Below are 18,876 nucleotides of genomic sequence, written 5' to 3' on the forward strand. Positions count from 1 at the left end.
CCATATGTGGTGGGAATGCCCAAAGCTTCATGCTTTATGGACATCAATTGAAACATGGTTACATCAGCTGACTGGGGAAGCGGTGCGGATTCTTCCTCAACATGCTTTGTTGGGCCTACCGCTGTTCCAGGGTAAGGACCACTTCAATCGACTGGCAACTTTTATTTTCACGTCTGTTCGACTTGAAATAGCATGGACCTGGAAGTCCCCTGTCTCACCATCGTTAGTTGAGGTACAGACTAAGCTTGGGAAACTCAATCGCCTAGTGGAAATCACTGCGCATTCCAAGAAAAACTTTGGAATTTTCCAGAAAACATGGCAAGTGTATTGCAAATGGAAGAAAGGACTCTGTTAGCCTTAACCTTCCCGGGTCTACTCTGACATGTCTGCTATGATTTGTTTGTTTACCCTCACAGGTCATGTTATACCTCAACTCATTGTATCGTATTCAACTATGTTTTTTTAAAGGCGTATCCTATCAACATCTTTTATGAGCATTCTAATTCTAGGGGGGGGGCGTATTTTGGGGGTATTCTGGTGGTGGAATTAGGCAATGTTAGACACTCAATGACTATGCTACATGGGGTACAAATGTTTTATAGTTTTCATTTATTCTTTGTCTACATATGTTTATCCCAGGACAAGCAGGATGCTAGTCCTCACATATGGGTGACATCGGTAATGGAGCCCTATGTACGGAAAACTTCTTTTAAAAGTTTCTATGAAACTTTTGAATGGCACCGGAGTGCCTACTGAGCATGCCCAGCATGCTATGATATTCCCTGCCACAGGGGTCTCTCTTCAGTCTTCTTTTTTCCGCGAAGCGGTTAGCCTCGCGGTATAATTGGAGTCTGAGGTGAATTTTCATCTCCAAAAAATTCGGAAAATTTCGAAAAATACTAACTTCATCGCAGGGGTTTTTCCCATTAGTTACCGGCGGTAACTTTTTTCTCTCTCGAATCCCGGCTGGGATCGAGATAATTCGGTTTTTCGCCGTCGACGGCCGTCCGGCGTTATGGCCTCCGGGTTTAAAAAGTGCCCGAATTGCAATAGAACAATGTCGATTACCGACCCGCATTTCGAATGTGTTCTTTGCCTAGGCAAGGATCACAACATTCAGACATGTCCATCTTGTGCTGAAATGACCAGTAAGGGTCGGCGACTTAGGGCCGAGAAGATGGAACAGCTTTTTTCAGTTCAGCTGCTTCCAAGACCGTCCACTTCGACTCAGTCGTCTCCATCGGCCTCGGTTCGGCAACTGCTGTTAAAGAAAAAACTTCCAGCTGCGGGGGACGCATCCACTCCATCCCCGTCTATTTCATCGAAGGCATCGACTTCAGGAAGCGACAAGCAGCCCGAGAAGCATCGCCATCGACATCGACGACGGCGGGAATCGGTGGCCGGAGACACTACCACAGGTACGGCCTCTCCGGCTAAGAAAACCCGGACGGAGGCAGAGGCTCCAAGGCCTACTGACGGGCGATCCCCACCGATATCGGTGCTGGGTTCCGAACCTCCTCAGGGCCCTGAGGAGGAGTCAGCATCGCCAACACCGCCTCCCTCCACAGCTGCTCTGTTTTCACCAGCTGTGCGAGTGGAACTTGACTCCCTAATACGTCAAGCGGTGCAACAGGCTCTCCGAGAGGCGATTCCACCATCGATGCCGATTCCACATCCATCGATGCCCATCTCCGCACCAACGATTCCGGGGTCATCGACGATGCCGCGGGAACCGATATCGATTCCAACCCCAGTGCATTCACCGATACCACATACGCCCCCACCGATTCCTTCTTCGGTGCCACCGATGCCCATGCCGGTGCCCTCACCAGGAAGGCCGATTCCAGCACCGATTCCTCAGGAGGATGTTCCCATTCTGCACCCAGTTTTCAACAAATTGGACACACTACTGGGAATCCTGACAAAACAATTACCACAGGATCCACTTCCAGGCCCTTCAGGGGTGCCAGGGCCCCCTAGGCCACATTCACCTGTAAAGACGTCAGTTCCTTATCCAGGGCCACAGGATGAACCGGATGATTCTCATTCTGAATATTCTTCGGAGGAAGATTTATTCTCTGAACCGTCTCCAACTGAGGATCACACAAAGTCTCCACCGGAAGACCTCTCCTTTACAAATTTTGTTAGGGAAATGGCTGATACCATTCCATTCCCTATACAAACAGAGGTGGATCAGCGACAAAAGACTTTGGAAGTCTTACAGTTTGTAGACTCTCCAAAGGAAATGTTGGCAATTCCGGTTCATGAAGTCTTACAAGAACTTCAACACAGGATCTGGGAGCATCCAAGTTCTGTCTTACCGGTTAACAAAAGAGCTGAAGCCACGTATTTGGTACAACCAACTCCAGGATTCCAAAGAACACAACTGCCCCACCAATCAGTGGTGGTAGAATCTGCCCAAAAGAAGGCAAAGAGACAAAAGTCCCATGCTTCAGTGCCGCCTGGGAAGGAAAGTAGGTTGTTAGACAACCTAGGCAGAAAAGTTTTCCAGGGTTCCATGCTGGTATCAAAAATTTCATCTTACCAGCTGTACATGAACCAATACCAAAGAAACCTTTGGAAACAGGTTCAGGAACTTTCTCTTGCTCTTCCGGATCAATATCAAGAGGCATTTCAAACACTTATACATAAAGGCCTTGACTCTGGCAAACACGAAGTCAGAGCAACTTACGACTGTTTTGAAACAGCAGCAAGGTTGTCAGCATCTGCTATAGCGGCAAGACGATGGGCATGGCTGAAGGCCTCGGATCTTCGCCCAGAAGTCCAAGATCATTTGTCCGATCTACCATGCTTAGGGGATAATCTCTTCGGAGACAAAATAAAAGAAGCTGTAGCGACCCTTAAGGACCACTCGGAGACGTTAAAACAATTGTCGTCTCAGCCTCAGGAGTCTCAGGCCTCTTCTAGAAAGTTTCCAAGAAGAGACACTCGACGGCCTTACTATCGCCAACGTAGATACTACCCCCCAGCAAGTAGACAAAGACCTAGCCGCCCAGCACAACGCCAGCAGCCTAGACAAAGACAACCGAGGGCTCAACCACCTCCACAAACGACAGCCACTTCTGGTTTCTGAACATCCCCAGAGAGCAGCAGCCACATCAATCCGTTCCCAGAAACACCTGTAGGAGGTCGCATTCATCACTTCCTCAACAATTGGGCCTCCATCACCACCGACCAGTGGGTGTTATCCATCGCAACTCACGGTTACAGGCTGGATTTCTCAACTACCCCTATAGAGAATCCACCACTTCACTCTCACTCAATAAATCAACACTCCATAATTCTTCAAACAGAATTATCCACCCTTCTGAGAGCCAGGGCCATAGAACCAGTTCCTGGACCTCAAAAGGGCAGAGGATTCTATTCCAGATATTTCCTCATTCCAAAGAAAACAGGAGGCCTTCGTCCTATCCTAGACCTCAGGAATCTCAACAAATTTCTCAAAAAAGAAAAATTCAGAATGGTATCCCTAGGCTCCATTCTACCTCTTCTTCAAAGGGGAGATTGGCTCTGCTCTCTGGATCTTCAAGATGCCTACGCTCACATCCCCATCTATCCTCCTCATCGCCAATACCTGCGATTTCGGGTACTGGATCAACACTTTCAATACAGAGTGCTGCCATTCGGTCTCGCATCAGCACCAAGAGTATTCACGAAATGCTTGGCGGCAGCAGTGGCACACCTACACAAACAAAAAGTGCACGTGTTCCCTTACTTAGACGATTGGCTTATCAAAAGTCAATCAAAAGAAGGAGCTGTCACTTCCCTCAAGCTCACCATCCAAGTCCTTCATTCCTTGGGTTTTCTCATCAACTATCAGAAATCCCATCTGTCACCAACTCATCTACTACAGTTCATAGGTGCAGAACTAAACACTACGCTAGCGACTGCTTTTCTACCAAGAGACCGTGCTCAAACACTTGTCCTCTTAACTCACGATCTTCGCAACCGATTCAAGGTGACAGCTCACCAGTGCCTCATTCTTCTAGGGCACATGGCTTCCACGGTTCATGTAACTCCCATGGCCAGACTGACCATGCGACTTCTACAATGGACACTCAAAACACAGTGGATACAAGCCACTCAACCAATGTCCACTCCTATTTACATCACACCAGAGCTCAGATCTGCACTTCTCTGGTGGACTCTAATGCCCAACCTGCTCAAAGGCCTACCTTTTCAGCAACCAGTTCCACAAGTGACGTTGACTACAGATGCATCCACCTTAGGGTGGGGAGCACACATTGGTCATCTAAAGACACAGGGCAAGTGGACACGACTCGAAGCCACTTTTCAAATAAACTTCCTAGAGCTTCGAGCTATACGCTATGCGCTGCATGCATTCAAAGACTGCCTATCACACAAGACTGTTTTAATCCAAACGGACAACACAGTAGCCATGTGGTACATCAACAAACAAGGAGGGACAGGTTCTTACCTTCTTTGTCAAGAAGCAGCACAGATTTGGGACTGGGCCCTGACACATTCAATTCTTCTACGGGCCACCTACCTAGCGGGCATACACAACACAGTGGCGGATCGCCTCAGTCGTCAGTTCCAACCACACGAATGGTCCTTGGATCCAGCAATAGTATCCAAGATCTTCCAACGCTGGGGACAACCGACGATAGATCTCTTTGCATCCCAGCTCAACTACAAAGTGAACAATTACTGCTCTCTACTCCGACAGCAGAACAGCCTACCAAAGGACGCATTTGCTCGCCATTGGAACTCAGGCCTGTTATACGCGTATCCTCCAATACCACTTATAACCAAAACACTAGTGAAGCTACAACAGGACAAAGGGACAATGATACTCATAGCCCCATACTGGCCTCGACAAGTATGGTTCCCCACACTGCTAGATCTCTCAGTCAGAGATCCGATTCGCCTGGGAGTAGCTCCCAATCTCATAACTCAGGAACAGGGTCAGTTGCGACATCCCAACCTTCAATCCCTGTCCCTGACAGCATGGATGTTGAAAGCTTGATCTTACAGCCACTCAACCTTCCATCCGCTATATCTCAAGTACTTATAGCTGCACGTAAACCTTCCACTAGAAAGAATTATTCCTACAAATGGAAGCGGTTTACGCTGTGGTGCACTCAAAAAGATTTAGATCCTTTCACTTGCCCCACTACCTCGCTACTAGATTACCTTTACCACCTCTCAGACTCTGGTCTTAAGACATCATCTGTAAGGGTACACTTAAGTGCAATCTCAGCTTACCATAACAAGCTGGGAGATGCATCTATCTCCACACAGCCTCTCGTCAGTAAATTCATGAGAGGCCTCACTCGCATTAAACCTCCACTTCATTCCCCAAGCATACAATGGGATCTGAACGTAGTACTCACTAGACTTATGCGTTCTCCTTTTGAACCCATAAATACTTGTGACCTTAAATACCTTACATGGAAAACGGTATTTCTCATAGCCATTACATCTGCCAGAAGGGTCAGTGAACTACAAGCACTAGTCACATATGAACCTTTTACAAAGTTCCTCCATGACAGGGTAGTCCTCCGGACACATCCAAAATTCCTTCCTAAGGTTGTCACGGAATTTCACTTGAACCAATCAATAGTTTTACCTACATTCTTTCCTAGGCCTCACTCTCACCAAGGAGAAAAAGAGCCTTACACACTTTGGACTGTAAGCGTGCATTGTCTTTCTATTTAAACCGCACTACAGCCCAAAGAAAATCCAATCAGCTGTTTGTCTCCTATGATCCAAACAAGCCAGGTAAAGCAGTGGGTAAGCATACTCTGTCAAACTGGCTAGCAGATTGCATACAGCTTTGTTATGAAAAAGCAGGCCTTACTCTTCAAGGGCGAGTAAAAGCACACTCAGTCAGAGCAATGTCAACCTCAGTAGCACACCTTCGCTCTGTACCTATTCTGGACATTTGTAAAGCAGCAACATGGAGTTCCCTTCACACCTTTGCAGCTCACTACTGCTTAGACAAAGAAGGAAGACAAGATTCAGCCTATGGACAATCCGTCTTAAAGAACTTGTTTCCAGTATAATCCCAACTCCTTCTACATCCAACCTGCTGTGATTTCGGCTGATTCATTTCAATAACAATACCTTACGGTTACTTCAGCACAAATGACTCAGCCTCTAGCTTGCTAATCACCCATATGTGAGGACTAGCATCCTGCTTGTCCTGGGATAAAGCAAAATTGCTTACCTTGTAATAGGTGTTATCCCAGGACAGCAGGATGTAGTCCTCACGAAACCCACCTGCCGCCCCTCGGAGTTGGGTCCGATACGTTTTATTATTTTATTTTTGGCTAACGCTTATTGCTACAAAACAAGACTGAAGAGAGACCCCTGTGGCAGGGAATATCATAGCATGCTGGGCATGCTCAGTAGGCACTCCGGTGCCATTCAAAAGTTTCATAGAAACTTTTAAAAGAAGTTTTCCGTACATAGGGCTCCATTACCGATGTCACCCATATGTGAGGACTACATCCTGCTGTCCTGGGATAACACCTATTACAAGGTAAGCAATTTTGCTTTGCGCTTTCGCATCACAATTACTGTAACATACCTGTGCTCTGATTTGACGAGTACCACATGTAAGGTCTTATATGCTTCTATTATAATCTACATGTCATTTGTTACTTTTCTACTGTTCCACCAAATATAATAAAAAATATTTAAAATGGAAAAAAAAAGAAATACTAGGTCTTATTTGCTCTCTGAAATCTCTTATTTCCAATTAGTTTCCAGTACAAATTCTACAAAGCCCAAAAAATGAGTAGTATTCCATTCTAGTATCAAAAGATGATGTTCCACTACATTTAGTCAGAAGGCTCATCAGCCTCTTGACCAAATAGCGAGGTTGGTGAAGGGTTTCTTTACATCATTATCAAAGCATGCCGAAAAGCGAAATTTGGACAAGCAGTTTTGCTCAGGCTGTTCACACAGAACTCTACTCTCCATGGTGGTGTCCAGATTGCTTATTTAGTAAACACTCAGCTGCAACTTTCAGCTAATGTTATGGCTACTTCAGCCCTGCTTATCAATGGAGAAAGCAAGTTTATTGTAAACAATGTTTTCTGTAGATAGGATGAATTAGTCATACTAAATATCTGCCCATCTCCCTGGAAAATTGACTACCTAGCTAGACTTAGCTCTAAATTCAACTGAAGGGGGCTCATGAGGCAATGCCTGAGTGAGAATTCCCGCATATGCTCAGTAGAGTAAAAGCTGTGAGAGAGAAGTGTGTTCAGTGTCACTGGATGATGTCACCCAAATACTATGGCTAATTCATCTTGCTATCTATGGGAAACACTGTTTACAGTAAGCAAGCTAGCTATATGTGTGTGAGAGAGAGATGGAGCATCAAAGGAGGTACTGGGGGACATCTGGAAGGGAGTTATGGGGTTAGCACAAAGTTGTAGTGAATGGAGACAAATGGCATTTCCGCCTCTGACCTTTCTGGCATATAGAAATTATTGTGATTTGGGAGACATAATCAATAAAAAAAAATCTAAACAATATCTTGACAATGTGGTATAGGATAAGTAGTACTGTAAATACAACTTGAAAATAAGAGCTTGACGCAGCAATTTTTTGCTAAGTGAAAATTCATAGTTTTAGCATTTTTGCTGATTAACTGTTGAAGTAAGTAAAATGTTTTATTCTTTTTTTGACAGTCTGTAAATCCTTACATTGTGAAACTATCTATTGTAGATGATGAAACTACTCTTAATGTGAGTATTTAATTTGTTTAACCTTGGTCCTTTGGACTTAATTCTGCATGTTTGTATTTTAATCTATGTGGATTAAATATTGAGTGAAGATTCTTCACAGTAGTCGGCAGTGGTTCAGTGTGGAAATGTGCAGAGTATTGTATGGCATTTTCAGTGTCTGTGAAGTATAACGTATATGCAATTTATTCATTTTTGTTTCATTTTTAAAGAGATAAAAGGGGATTATGTTGAAGTGAGGTTTTGCCAAGTATGGGTGATATAAGAAGGTTTGGCCTTGAACTGATGTGTTATCTAGAACAAAGTAATAGGGTCATTCATCAAAATGCGTTATGGTGTTAATGCCATAACACGTGATAATTGCGTTACCACATGGCACAAATGCAAATGTTTTGAAGGGGTGGGATTGGGGAGGGGTTTGGGCAGGATCAATTAAAATGAGGGCCAATATCACACTGTGCAGTAGCATATCATATGCTATTGCACGTTTTTAACTCGGGAAATAACTAACACCTTTTTTCCTGGCATTAAGCTGTGTGATATGCCCGGCCGTAACACAATTTGTGTTAAAGATTGCAAATTGCATTTCGGCTATTACTCTGCATGTAAAACTGGCCCCTAAATCCTAAACTACCACCAACTCCTCACCTCGAACCATTTGCTGACCCTCCTATAGAGAGATAAATAATTGACTACTATGAAGGCCTTATAAATAGTCTGTCTGTCTCCCTCTCTCTCTCACACCCCATGATACATCCTATGTGAAGCGCAATGTTAGCGCATGGTGCGGTAATTCTAAAATTGCCATAAACATGCCCCTTTTTCTTATGTGGGCATTATCCATGCATTACAGTATTTTGATGAATCTAGGGGTAACTTGGTAATCAGAAACTCTTTAGAGGCAAAGCCAAGATAGCACCATGAATGCAGCACTCCAGAGCAGCTTTGGAAGATTCTTCTTTGATTTTATTTTGATTTAGTTTCCTCAATGATTGGTAGGGAGTTCAAAGGTGGAGGAATAGCCTAGTGGTTAAAGCAGTGGGCTGTGAATCAGGGATATTAAGATCCAAATCCCACTGCCACTCTTTGTGACCTTGGGCAAGTCACTTTACTCTCCATTGCCTCAGGTACAAACTTAGGCCTAGATGCATCAAGCCATGTTTTTTTTGTTCTTTGTTTTTTTTTGCGGGGTGAGGGGGAGGGTGTTACTGCGATAATTGGCCTCTCCCTTGAAAAAACATTGCAGCTGTATGTCGCTTTGTTTTATCTCACGGCCAAACACTGCGGGTCAAAACAACGCGGCTAGCGGCCCTCAAGGGATAGACATCTCCTTATAGAACTGCCCACATAAAAAAATTGCCAACAAAATTGGCAAAGTCAAGCCCTTGGCTCAACCCAGGATTGCCATGCAAAGCAGCCCAGACACTTCAAATTATAAAAATAGAATATAGTCCACAAGCGGCAACGGCTCCCCCGATCCTGTCATCCAAAAATAAAGTTTGCACCCCTTTCCAAATATTTAGATTGTCAGTGGCCCCCCTCCTCACCCCGGTAGGGACCATTTTTTGATGCCAGAGTTGGGAATTGAGGGTGAGCCGTCACTATGTGTGGATTATATTCTATTTTTTACACTTCGGGGTGTTGGGGCTACCTTGCTTGGCAGCCCCAGGTTGATCCATGGGTCAACCCTGACCCCCACTCAACTTTGTCTTTATTCTGCGGAACTTGATCTACTTGCATGCCCCTTTTTATATAATGTGGGAGCCTGGGGACCTGCATTAGGTTCCTGGGGCTCTAAAGTTACATTTAACAAATCCCGAGGAAGTGTTATTTTATTGCAGCTGACCATTTTCTTCGTTGACCGTGACAAAATATTAACATGAAATTGCCTAATAATGAGCTACTTTGCATGCATTTACATTATTCATGCTTGCAAAAGGCAGCTCCTTGTAATAATGGAGGCAACCTGGGCAGGGCCAATCAAAATATTGTATATATTGTGTGATATACGCTGTTTAGCATGCTTTAGAGCCCTACTGCGGCATGATACATTTCTCAGTTAGATTGTAAGTCATCAGAGGACAGGGAAATATGTATCATTACCTGAATATAATCCTCTTTGAAGTACCGAAAATCGGAATATATATCAAATAAATATCCCATGGTTTCCGTTGCACCAGCAGTAGATTCCATTGACAGATTCATTGCCACTAAGGAGAGATTGGCTCTGGGGTACTAGATGGAGCCATCCCCTGATGCTTTTCTAAGTCCAGTGCCATGGTCTCCACTGCCCCCAGTAGGAGGAAGATTTGGTGAAGTCTTTCTTTGTGCTGTTCCACTGGGTGCTGGATCAGTGTGAACCGTTGAGGATACTCTTGCTAAGGATACCTCCAAATTGAGTCTTGAAAGGCATGTTTACATTCCAGGCGCATCGGAAATCACATCAGTTGCATATGCTGAAGGAGAGTGAATGAAGCCAGGGGAGTTACAGTGAGTTGCCATCACTACTGGGGGCTCTGCAGATCGGGGCTTTGAAATCGGTAACCTTTCCCCAAATTCCAGCTGTAGCAACCAGATCTGTTTAACAAACTTGCAGCTATAGCGTCCTATGATTAGAATGGAAAATACCTTTACAGGTACTCTATGCCCAGTAGTGCAGATTTTCTGGGGAACAGAGGCGTACCTAAAGTATGCGACACCTGGGGCAGATAATACTTTTGGAGTTCCCCCCCATACATACACAGCAACACCCAGTTCACTCGCTCTCCCTTCTCCTCTGGATCCCTCATGCAAAACTAGTAAAATCATACTAAGAACATTTCCAGTGAGCTGATGAATAGAATAATATCCAATAAGAGCTCATACAAAATTTTAAAATTTTCTAAAAAGCAAAAAAACTTTTCAAAATGGCAGACATATCAGTTACCCAATAATTAAAACTAATAAGGATGGAAAAATTCCCCACTCTCCATACCTCAGAATGTTTGAATTCCAGTTAACCCTGAGCTTGTCTGGGAAGGGAGGGGTAGCACAAAATTTCTTCACACGCACAAACAATCCCAACAGGCTCCCATTCACTCACACACAACCCAGGGGGAGAGTAGAGAATCTCTCTCTCTCTTTATATCTATCTATATCTATCTATCTATCTAAGTGTATATCTATCTATCTATGTATGTATGTATATATATATATATATATAACTCTCTCTCTATATATCTGTATATGTGTGTGTATATATATATATATCTATATATATATATATATATATATATATATATATATAACTCTCTCTCTCTATATATATATATCTATAACGCTCTCTATATATCTCTCTCTCTCTTTATCTAACTAGATAAACGACGCTTGACCGACGTGCCGCAAATGCGCAGTAGAGAGCAGCTCTACTGCGCATGTGCGGGCGAGCACGTCAGTCTTAGGAAAAAAAAACATGGCGGCGGGCGGCAGCGGTGGTGGTAGAGGTAGCGGCGGCGGCGGGCGGCAGCGGCCAGTAGCGAGGGAGGGAGGAGAGAGAGAGAGAGGGAGGGACGGACTGAGTGGGAGGGACGGAGAGAGAGAGTGGGAGGGAGTGACTGAGTGGGAGGGACTGAGTGAGAGGGAGGGAGGGAGGGATTGAGTGAGGGGGAGAGACTGAGAGGGAGGGATTGAGTGAGGGGGAGGGACTGAGTGAGAGGGAGGGACTGAGTGAGAGGGAGGGACTGAGTGAGAGGGAGGGAGGAGTGGGTGAGTGTGGGAGGGAGGTAGGGGGTGGGGAAGAGTGAGGGGAGAGGGAGAGGTGAGAGTCAGGGATGTAAGTGGAAGGGGGAGAGGGAGAATGTAATGTAGCCCGTTTTAACGGGCTTAACGGCTTGTGTATATATATATATATATATAGATATATATTATATATATATCTATATATATAACCTCCTATACCAAAACACAAAATGCCAGGACTGAATCCTGCTGTTGAAAAGGCAACACTGCAGATATTACACCGGTCTCTTAAGCACTAATGCACCTTCTATTAGGAAAACAGAATTAGCCAGGCTGCTATATATTCCAACACAGAAACTACATGTTAGCACAATGCAGAACAGACACAGACCCTCACCAGAAACACAATAAAGAGACCACAAAATAAAAATATACAGACAAATATTGAACTGGAGACTGCTATAAGCCAGACTCTATATGTGTTACGGTTGAGCGATAGCTAGGTGTAGTGAACACCACCTGCAGGGGTGACTTAGGACAGGAGAATGGGAGCAACAGCAGAATATCTGGTAAGGCTGGTTAGTGTCTCTGGATGATCAGAGTCTCTGGTGCTGGCTGCTGGCTGAGAGGAGTCTCTGGTGATAGCTGGAAGAGTCTCTGGTGCTGGCTGAGAGGAGACTCTGGTGCTGGGTGCTGGCTGAGAGGAGTCTCTGGTGCTGGCTGGAAGAGTCTGTGGTGCTGGCGAGACGAGTCTCTGGAGCAAGGTGCGTGGGGGTAAGGGTGAACATCAGGAAACACTGGAACAGCATGGGGGTACATGTGGGTGTGAGTGCAGGTAAGCGTGGTCTGTATACAGGAACTGAGTGCAGGTATGGGTGGAATCAGGATAGTGTGCAGGTAAGCGTGAGACTGAATGTAGGTAAGTGTGAGCTGGATGAGAGAACCATGGTGAGCAGGACAGATAATGACTGGACTAGACAAACCAAGACAAGACTACACTGAACAGGAACCACAAAGGCCAAAGGCAACGAGGCAAGGAAGCAGGAGGAAGTAGGACAGCAACAAGGAGGGATTCAGGAACAGAGAACAAGGAAGTAGGCAAGGCAGAATGCCTACAGGACCGAATAAGCAGAGGCCCAAGGCCACAGAGCAAGATAGGTAAGCGAGAAGCCCGGAGGCGCACAAGATAAGTAACAGGAGGCTAAAGCAGGGAGCCCAAGGGAACTCGATGCCGAAGCACCGAGGCATGGGCTAGGCAGAGTTAAGTAGGGAGTTCGGGAGATGGAGCAGATAGGCAGGACAGACTGGGCCAGCCAGGGGAGTGTGCTCATGAGGGGCCTCTGGTGGTGAGGAGGCTGCACAGCAGCCATAGTCGTAACAGTATACAGTGCAATGATGAAAAAATAGAATCTCCATTCCTCATAAAATAGTACACGTTCTCACTCTCTCTCTCTCTCACTCTCTCTCTCTCTCACTCACACACACAGTCTCACACACACACACACACACACACACACACACCCCCACACGCTCTCTCAATTATGCTCTTGCTTTCTCATACACAAATACATTCTCGCTCTTTTACACAAACTCTCACACACAACTCACATTCTGTTTCATGCATGGTCTCGCAGTCACACCACCAACACTCTCATTTTCTCTCACATTCCCTCTCATATGCTCTATTACTCACACACGCTGTGAATTGCATTGGGTCTCTTCCTCTCTTCTTTGACTATTGAGAGAAACCCTGAGGGCTGTTCCACTGTTTGGCTGCTAGTGGAGGCTCACTAGGGATGACCTTAGAGGGGTAAATCAGACAGAAAGGGGCCCCTACCCATGATTGAAGGACAAGAGGGGTTTCCTTCCTCAAGACTGAGATTCTACTCTGCAGTCCCCTAAAGACGCATGACACCCATTCCCTTTAAGAACATAAGATGATTGAGGGGTTAAAAGAGCACTTAGAGAAGATAAGACCATCGCAGAAAGATTAAAACAATTAATTTCTTTGCTTCGGTTTAACCCATGCTATAGTTACATAATGTTAGGTTCCATATTAGGTGCTACCACCCAAGAAAGAGATCTAGGCGTCATAGTGGAAAACACATTGAAATTGTTGGTTCAGTGTGTTGTGGCAGTCAAAAAAGCAAACAGAATTGGGAATTATTAGAAAGAGAATGGTGAATAAAACAGAAAATGTCATAATGCCTCTATTGCTCTATGGTGAGACCGCATCTTGAATACTGTGTACAATTCTGAGCGCCGCATCTCAAAAAAGATATAATTGCGATTGAGAAGGTACAGAGAAGGGCGACCAAAATGATAAGGGGAATGGAACAGCTCCCCTATGAGGAAAGACTAAAGAGATTAGGACTTTTCAGCTTGGAGAAGAGACAGCTGAGGGGGGATATTATAGAGGTGTTTAAAATCATGAGAGGTCTAGAACAGGTAGATGTGAATCGGCTATTTACTCTTTCAGATAATAGAAAGACTAGGGGGCACTCCATGAAGTTAGCATGTGGCACATTTAAAACTAATCGGAGAAAGTTCTTTTTCACTCAACGCACAATTAAACTCTGGAATTTGTTGCCAGAGGATGTGGTTAGTGCAGATAGTATAATTGTGTTTAAAAAAGGAGTGGATAAGTTCTTGGAGGAGAAGTCCATTACCTGCTATTAATTAAGTTGACTTAGAAAATAGCCACTGCTATAAAATGGAACATGGAATAGACACTGCTATAACAGTAACATGGAATAGACTTAGTTTTTGGATACTTGCCAGGTTCTTATGGCCTGGATTGGCCACTGTTGGAAACAGGATGCTGTGCTTGATGGACCCTTGGTCTGACCCAGCATGGCATGTTCTTATGATGTTGGGGAGATACCAGTTCCGGAGACGGTTTCCAAGGGTCTCCAAATCATGGTGAACCTGGAAGATGTGTTAGGCCAGACTGACAAACTGAAGAGTAGTAAATCACCTGGACTGGATGATATACACCCCAGGGTTCTGAAAGAACTAAAAAATGAAATTTCAGACCTATTTCAATTAATTTGCAACCTATCATTAAAAGTATCCATTTTACCTGAAGACTGGAAGGTGGCCAATGTAACCCTGATATTTAGAAAGGGCTCTAGGGGTAATCCGGAAAACTATAGATTGGTGAGCCTGAGTTTGGTGCCAGGAAACATCATAGAAACTGTTATAAAGAATAAAATCACAAAACATTTAGATAGGCATGGTTTAATGGGACACAACCAGCATGGATTTACCATAGGGAATTCTTGCCTCACAAATCTCCTACATTTTTTTGAAGGGATGAATAAACATGTGGACAAAGTTGAATTGGTAGATGTGGTGTATTTGGATTTTCAGAAGGCGTTTGACAAAATCCCTCATGAGAGGCTTTTTTTTTTTGTAACTTATTTTTATTGAGTTTTGAACATAGAAATCCAAAATGTAAAATGTACAAGCAACCCACAATAACAGGTCTGTTACAAGAACGACAGACAACGCAATGACACTTGTAACAATGACATAGGATTCTGTAAACCACATGTAGTCAAGAAGCGCCAGCATATCAATAAAGCAAAAGGTTCTAGGTGTGCGGGTTCCAATCTCAAATACTAAATCAACCGATATCATAAAAGAACAAGGCAGACATAATGGGGAAGAATCAGTAGCACACACTTTGGCATTCAAGATAAACAGTTATAAACAGATTAACAGTTCCAACTAATCCCCAATCCCCCCTCCCCTTCCCCTTCCCATCCCCCCCCCCACCCCTGGAACTTGTGTGAGGGATAAGCCATTGTACTGGACTAACACAGCAAATACCTGGATGAGGTACGAAAATGCCCATGGGTGTGTGTCTAGCTATGAGTGCGAATTACTCCACTGAATGATTCCAAGTGCCCACAAAGACCGTTCCCCATCCAGTACCAAATCAGGGTATTATGTTAGGCTTAAGATATAGCTCCAACGGCTTCCAAATATTACCCATAATTTTCTGTCTGTGTTCAGTAGCTGTTTGGGCACAGGTATACTCCAGAGTGAATAGCTTGATCAACAACCTGAACCATAAGTCATGTTGAGGAGGATCTGCGGAAATCCAACAAGCTAAAATGGCCTTTTTCCCAGTCAGGCTTACTCTACGTAAAAATTGCAGCTCATACTTTCCTAGTCCCACAGTGGAAGTCTGCATCAGCCCAAAGAGCCAGAGAATAGGGTCTGCAGGGAGCTCCATGGAGAGCAAAGAACTGCAGGTACCAATAAGTTCCGTCCAAAACAAAGAAATAGCATTACACGACCAAAATTGATGGGTAAAGGTGCCCGTCATTACATTACACTTGGGGCACTTGGCAGAGGACGTAATGTGGGCCAAGAAAGCCCTGTCAGACGCCATATAATACCTTCTCAAAAATTTAAATTGGATCTCCCGATACAGCACATTCGCTGACCATTCCGGGATCTTCTCAAAGCATGATAGAAACTCCTGACTGGTAAGAGTGAATTCAGGCCACTGCACCCATTGTTGCCAGATTGTGGTGACTACATCACTCTGAAGATGTAACAGTAGGGCCTGATTGAAATTCGCAATCGTGAACTTTTGCGGTTTGTGAATAGAGACTACTTTGTGAACCACCCAGAAATGAGGCGTAATCAGCGAGGTCATTTTATGCGTATTACAAAAATCACGCAATTGCCTATAGGCAAAATGGTCTGAAGGCGCCAGGTCGAATAATTGTTGCAAGTCCGAGAAGGGATGAAACTGATCCCCCTCAGAAGAAAAACACTGATACAACCAGGTTAATCCCTTCTCCCTCCATCTGTGAAAGACGGAAGTAGACATCGCTGGAGGAAAAAGTGGGTTACCACAGATCGTTAGGAAAGGTGTAAGTGACGGGGAAAATTTCGCCTGAACGCATAGATACGCCCAGGCCTTCCGACTTGCCCAAATCAGCGGTTGCGTTAGTAACCCCGCAGGCATTTGGGCTCTAGAGAGTTGGAGTAGGGGGTTTAAGGACTGCTGTTGCCACCAAGAACAAAGGAGTGCAAGGGGAGTGTATTGTGACGTATTACCCAGAATATCTTTCACATATCTGAGAAGGCACGCTAGATTATATCTACGTAAATTGGGACATCCCATACCTCCTTTTTTGGGGGGCTGAAATAGAATCGTTAAGGATAAACGAGCTTTACGTCCATTCCAAATGAATTTCCGAAATAGAGCATTTACCCCCCTACAATCCCTCCCCGTCAGCCAGATCGGAGTCATTTGTAGGACGTAAAGCCATCTGGGGAGAATCATCATTTTGAGTAATTGAATTCTTCCAGAGATAGACAAGGGTAAACCTTGCCATTTCCTCAATAAAAACGATGTAGCCTCTAAAAGTGGTTCCACATTCAATCTATGGAAATCCCGCACATCGGACGGTATCTGAATACCAAGATATTTCATATGTGTAGTTACCCATTTAAGAGGAAAAGGGCCTCGCCACATAGGCTTCACTCTACCCCCAACATCCAGAGCTTCCGATTTATCCTTGTTAATACGGAGGCCAGCAAATTCCCCATACTGCTCCAGGATACCCAACAAAGGAGTTATGGACCGCTGTGGTTCCGTAAGGTATATTAATATATCGTCCGCAAAAGCAGCGATAGAGAATGTTTGATGGACTGTGCCATAACCCGGTATGGAGGGAGACCCCGCTATTTTCCTAAGTAAGGGATCAATAGCCAAAATGTACAAAAGGGGTGATAGGGGGCAGCCCTGTCGCACCCCTCGTTGTATAAGTACCTCTCCTGACTTACCACCGTTAGCCGTTATGTGCGATTTGGGCTGAGCATACAACATATGAAGATAGGTCAGAAAGTGTCCCTCGAATCCGTATCTCCGTAATACAGAGAATAAATATGGCCAAGACACTCGATCGAATGCTTTTTCCGAGTCTAGACCAATCACTAAGGCTGGGGAACACTGCGAGAGGGAGGAGCTCATAGCTGAAAGCAATTTAAGAATGTGCTTACAGGCTGGTCTGTTTTTAACAAATCCCACCTGATATTCTGAGATTAATTGCGGGAGTATCACGTTAAGTCTGTTGGCTAAGAGCTTGGCAAGTAACTTTAAATCACAGTTCAGCAGTGAGATAGGGCGGTAAGACGCCGGAAGTAGCGGATCTTTACCGGATTTGGGGAGAACCGTTATATATGCCGTATTGAAAAATGAGGGGAATGCCCCCTTATGGACTGCATCATTAAAAAAATCAGTCAAATGGTTGGCAACATGATGTTGTAGGAGCTTGTAAAAATCAAAAGAAAAGCCGTCAGGACCTGGCGCCTTCCCCAGTTTACTAGTTGAGATGGCAGCTAAAACCTCCAGGGGTATTATAGGTCGGTTAAGGAACGATATCTGAGATTTAGTTAGATTCGGTAACTTAAGATTCACAAAGAATGCTTCTTCTTCTTCTCTGCCTCCTTCTACGTCATCTGTGTATAATTGTTCATAGAACTTACGAAAAACCTCACAGATTTCAGCTCGGGAGGAGACCCTAGTGCCCCCCTCAGTACGCATGGCAGGAATAAAGGTCTTCCCTCTATGAGCTCTAACCAAATTGGCAAGATGTTTCCCCGCTTTGTTACCAAACTTAAAAAAGTTCCTTTCCGCTACTTGAAAGGCCCTTTGTGCCCTCTGATGTAGAACACAGTTCAGATCCCTCAAGACAGCGAAATACGCCCTCTGAGAAGTAGGAGACGGGTGGGAGGCAAACTCCTGTTTTAGCTTACCCAATTTACCTTCCAATTCCAGAATAGTTTTGTTAAGATTTTTCGTTCTAGCCGCTACAAAGGAAATAATTTCACCCCGTATAACGGCTTTAGCTGTTTCCCAAAACAGTTGCGGATTCGAGGTATGTTGGCTATTGTGATTGACAAACTCTTCCCATTTGTTTTGCAAAAAAGTTTTGAAGTGCAAGTCAGAGCGAAGAAACCCAGGAAATCTCCACAGCCTTTCTCCACTGTCACGAGCGTGAAAATGTATATCCACCCAAATTATTGCGTGGTCAGACACCCCCTGTAAGCCAATCACAGCATCAGAAACAAAATGTAGCCCTTCTTTCGGTATCAGGATATAATCTATACGTGATAGGGAGGCATGCACCCTAGAAATGTGGGTAAAATCTTTTTCTGTGGGATGTAACGTCCGCCATATGTCCAGTAAAGAGAACTCAGAACATAAGAATGGGACCCCCTTACCCTCCCTGTTAGGGAGCAAGGCACTCGAAGGCGTCTTGTCTATGCAAGGATCCGCTGGTAGGTTGAAATCCCCCGTCACAATTAAATAACCCTTGGCGTGTTCTACCAGCTGTTCCAATACAAAAATGAAAAAGGGGTGAGAGTAGGCATTAGGAGCGTAGAGAGT

General features: G+C 44.6%; 1 protein-coding gene across 5 annotated transcripts in view; it reads left to right on the forward strand.

Moving 5' to 3' along the window:
* ARMH3 (armadillo like helical domain containing 3) overlaps positions 1–18,876 on the forward strand; it is a 791,613-nt gene that overhangs the window by 147,162 nt on the left and 625,575 nt on the right. For all 5 annotated transcript variants that reach the window (XM_029610203.1, XM_029610204.1, XM_029610205.1 and 2 more), the window contains exon 9: positions 7,689–7,745. In XM_029610203.1, coding sequence (XP_029466063.1) covers positions 7,689–7,745 — 57 coding nt within the window. The remainder of the gene's footprint in view (positions 1–7,688; positions 7,746–18,876) is intronic.

This window comes from Rhinatrema bivittatum, chromosome 7 (genome assembly GCF_901001135.1).
Source record: "Rhinatrema bivittatum chromosome 7, aRhiBiv1.1, whole genome shotgun sequence".
NCBI lineage: Eukaryota > Metazoa > Chordata > Amphibia > Gymnophiona > Rhinatrematidae > Rhinatrema > Rhinatrema bivittatum.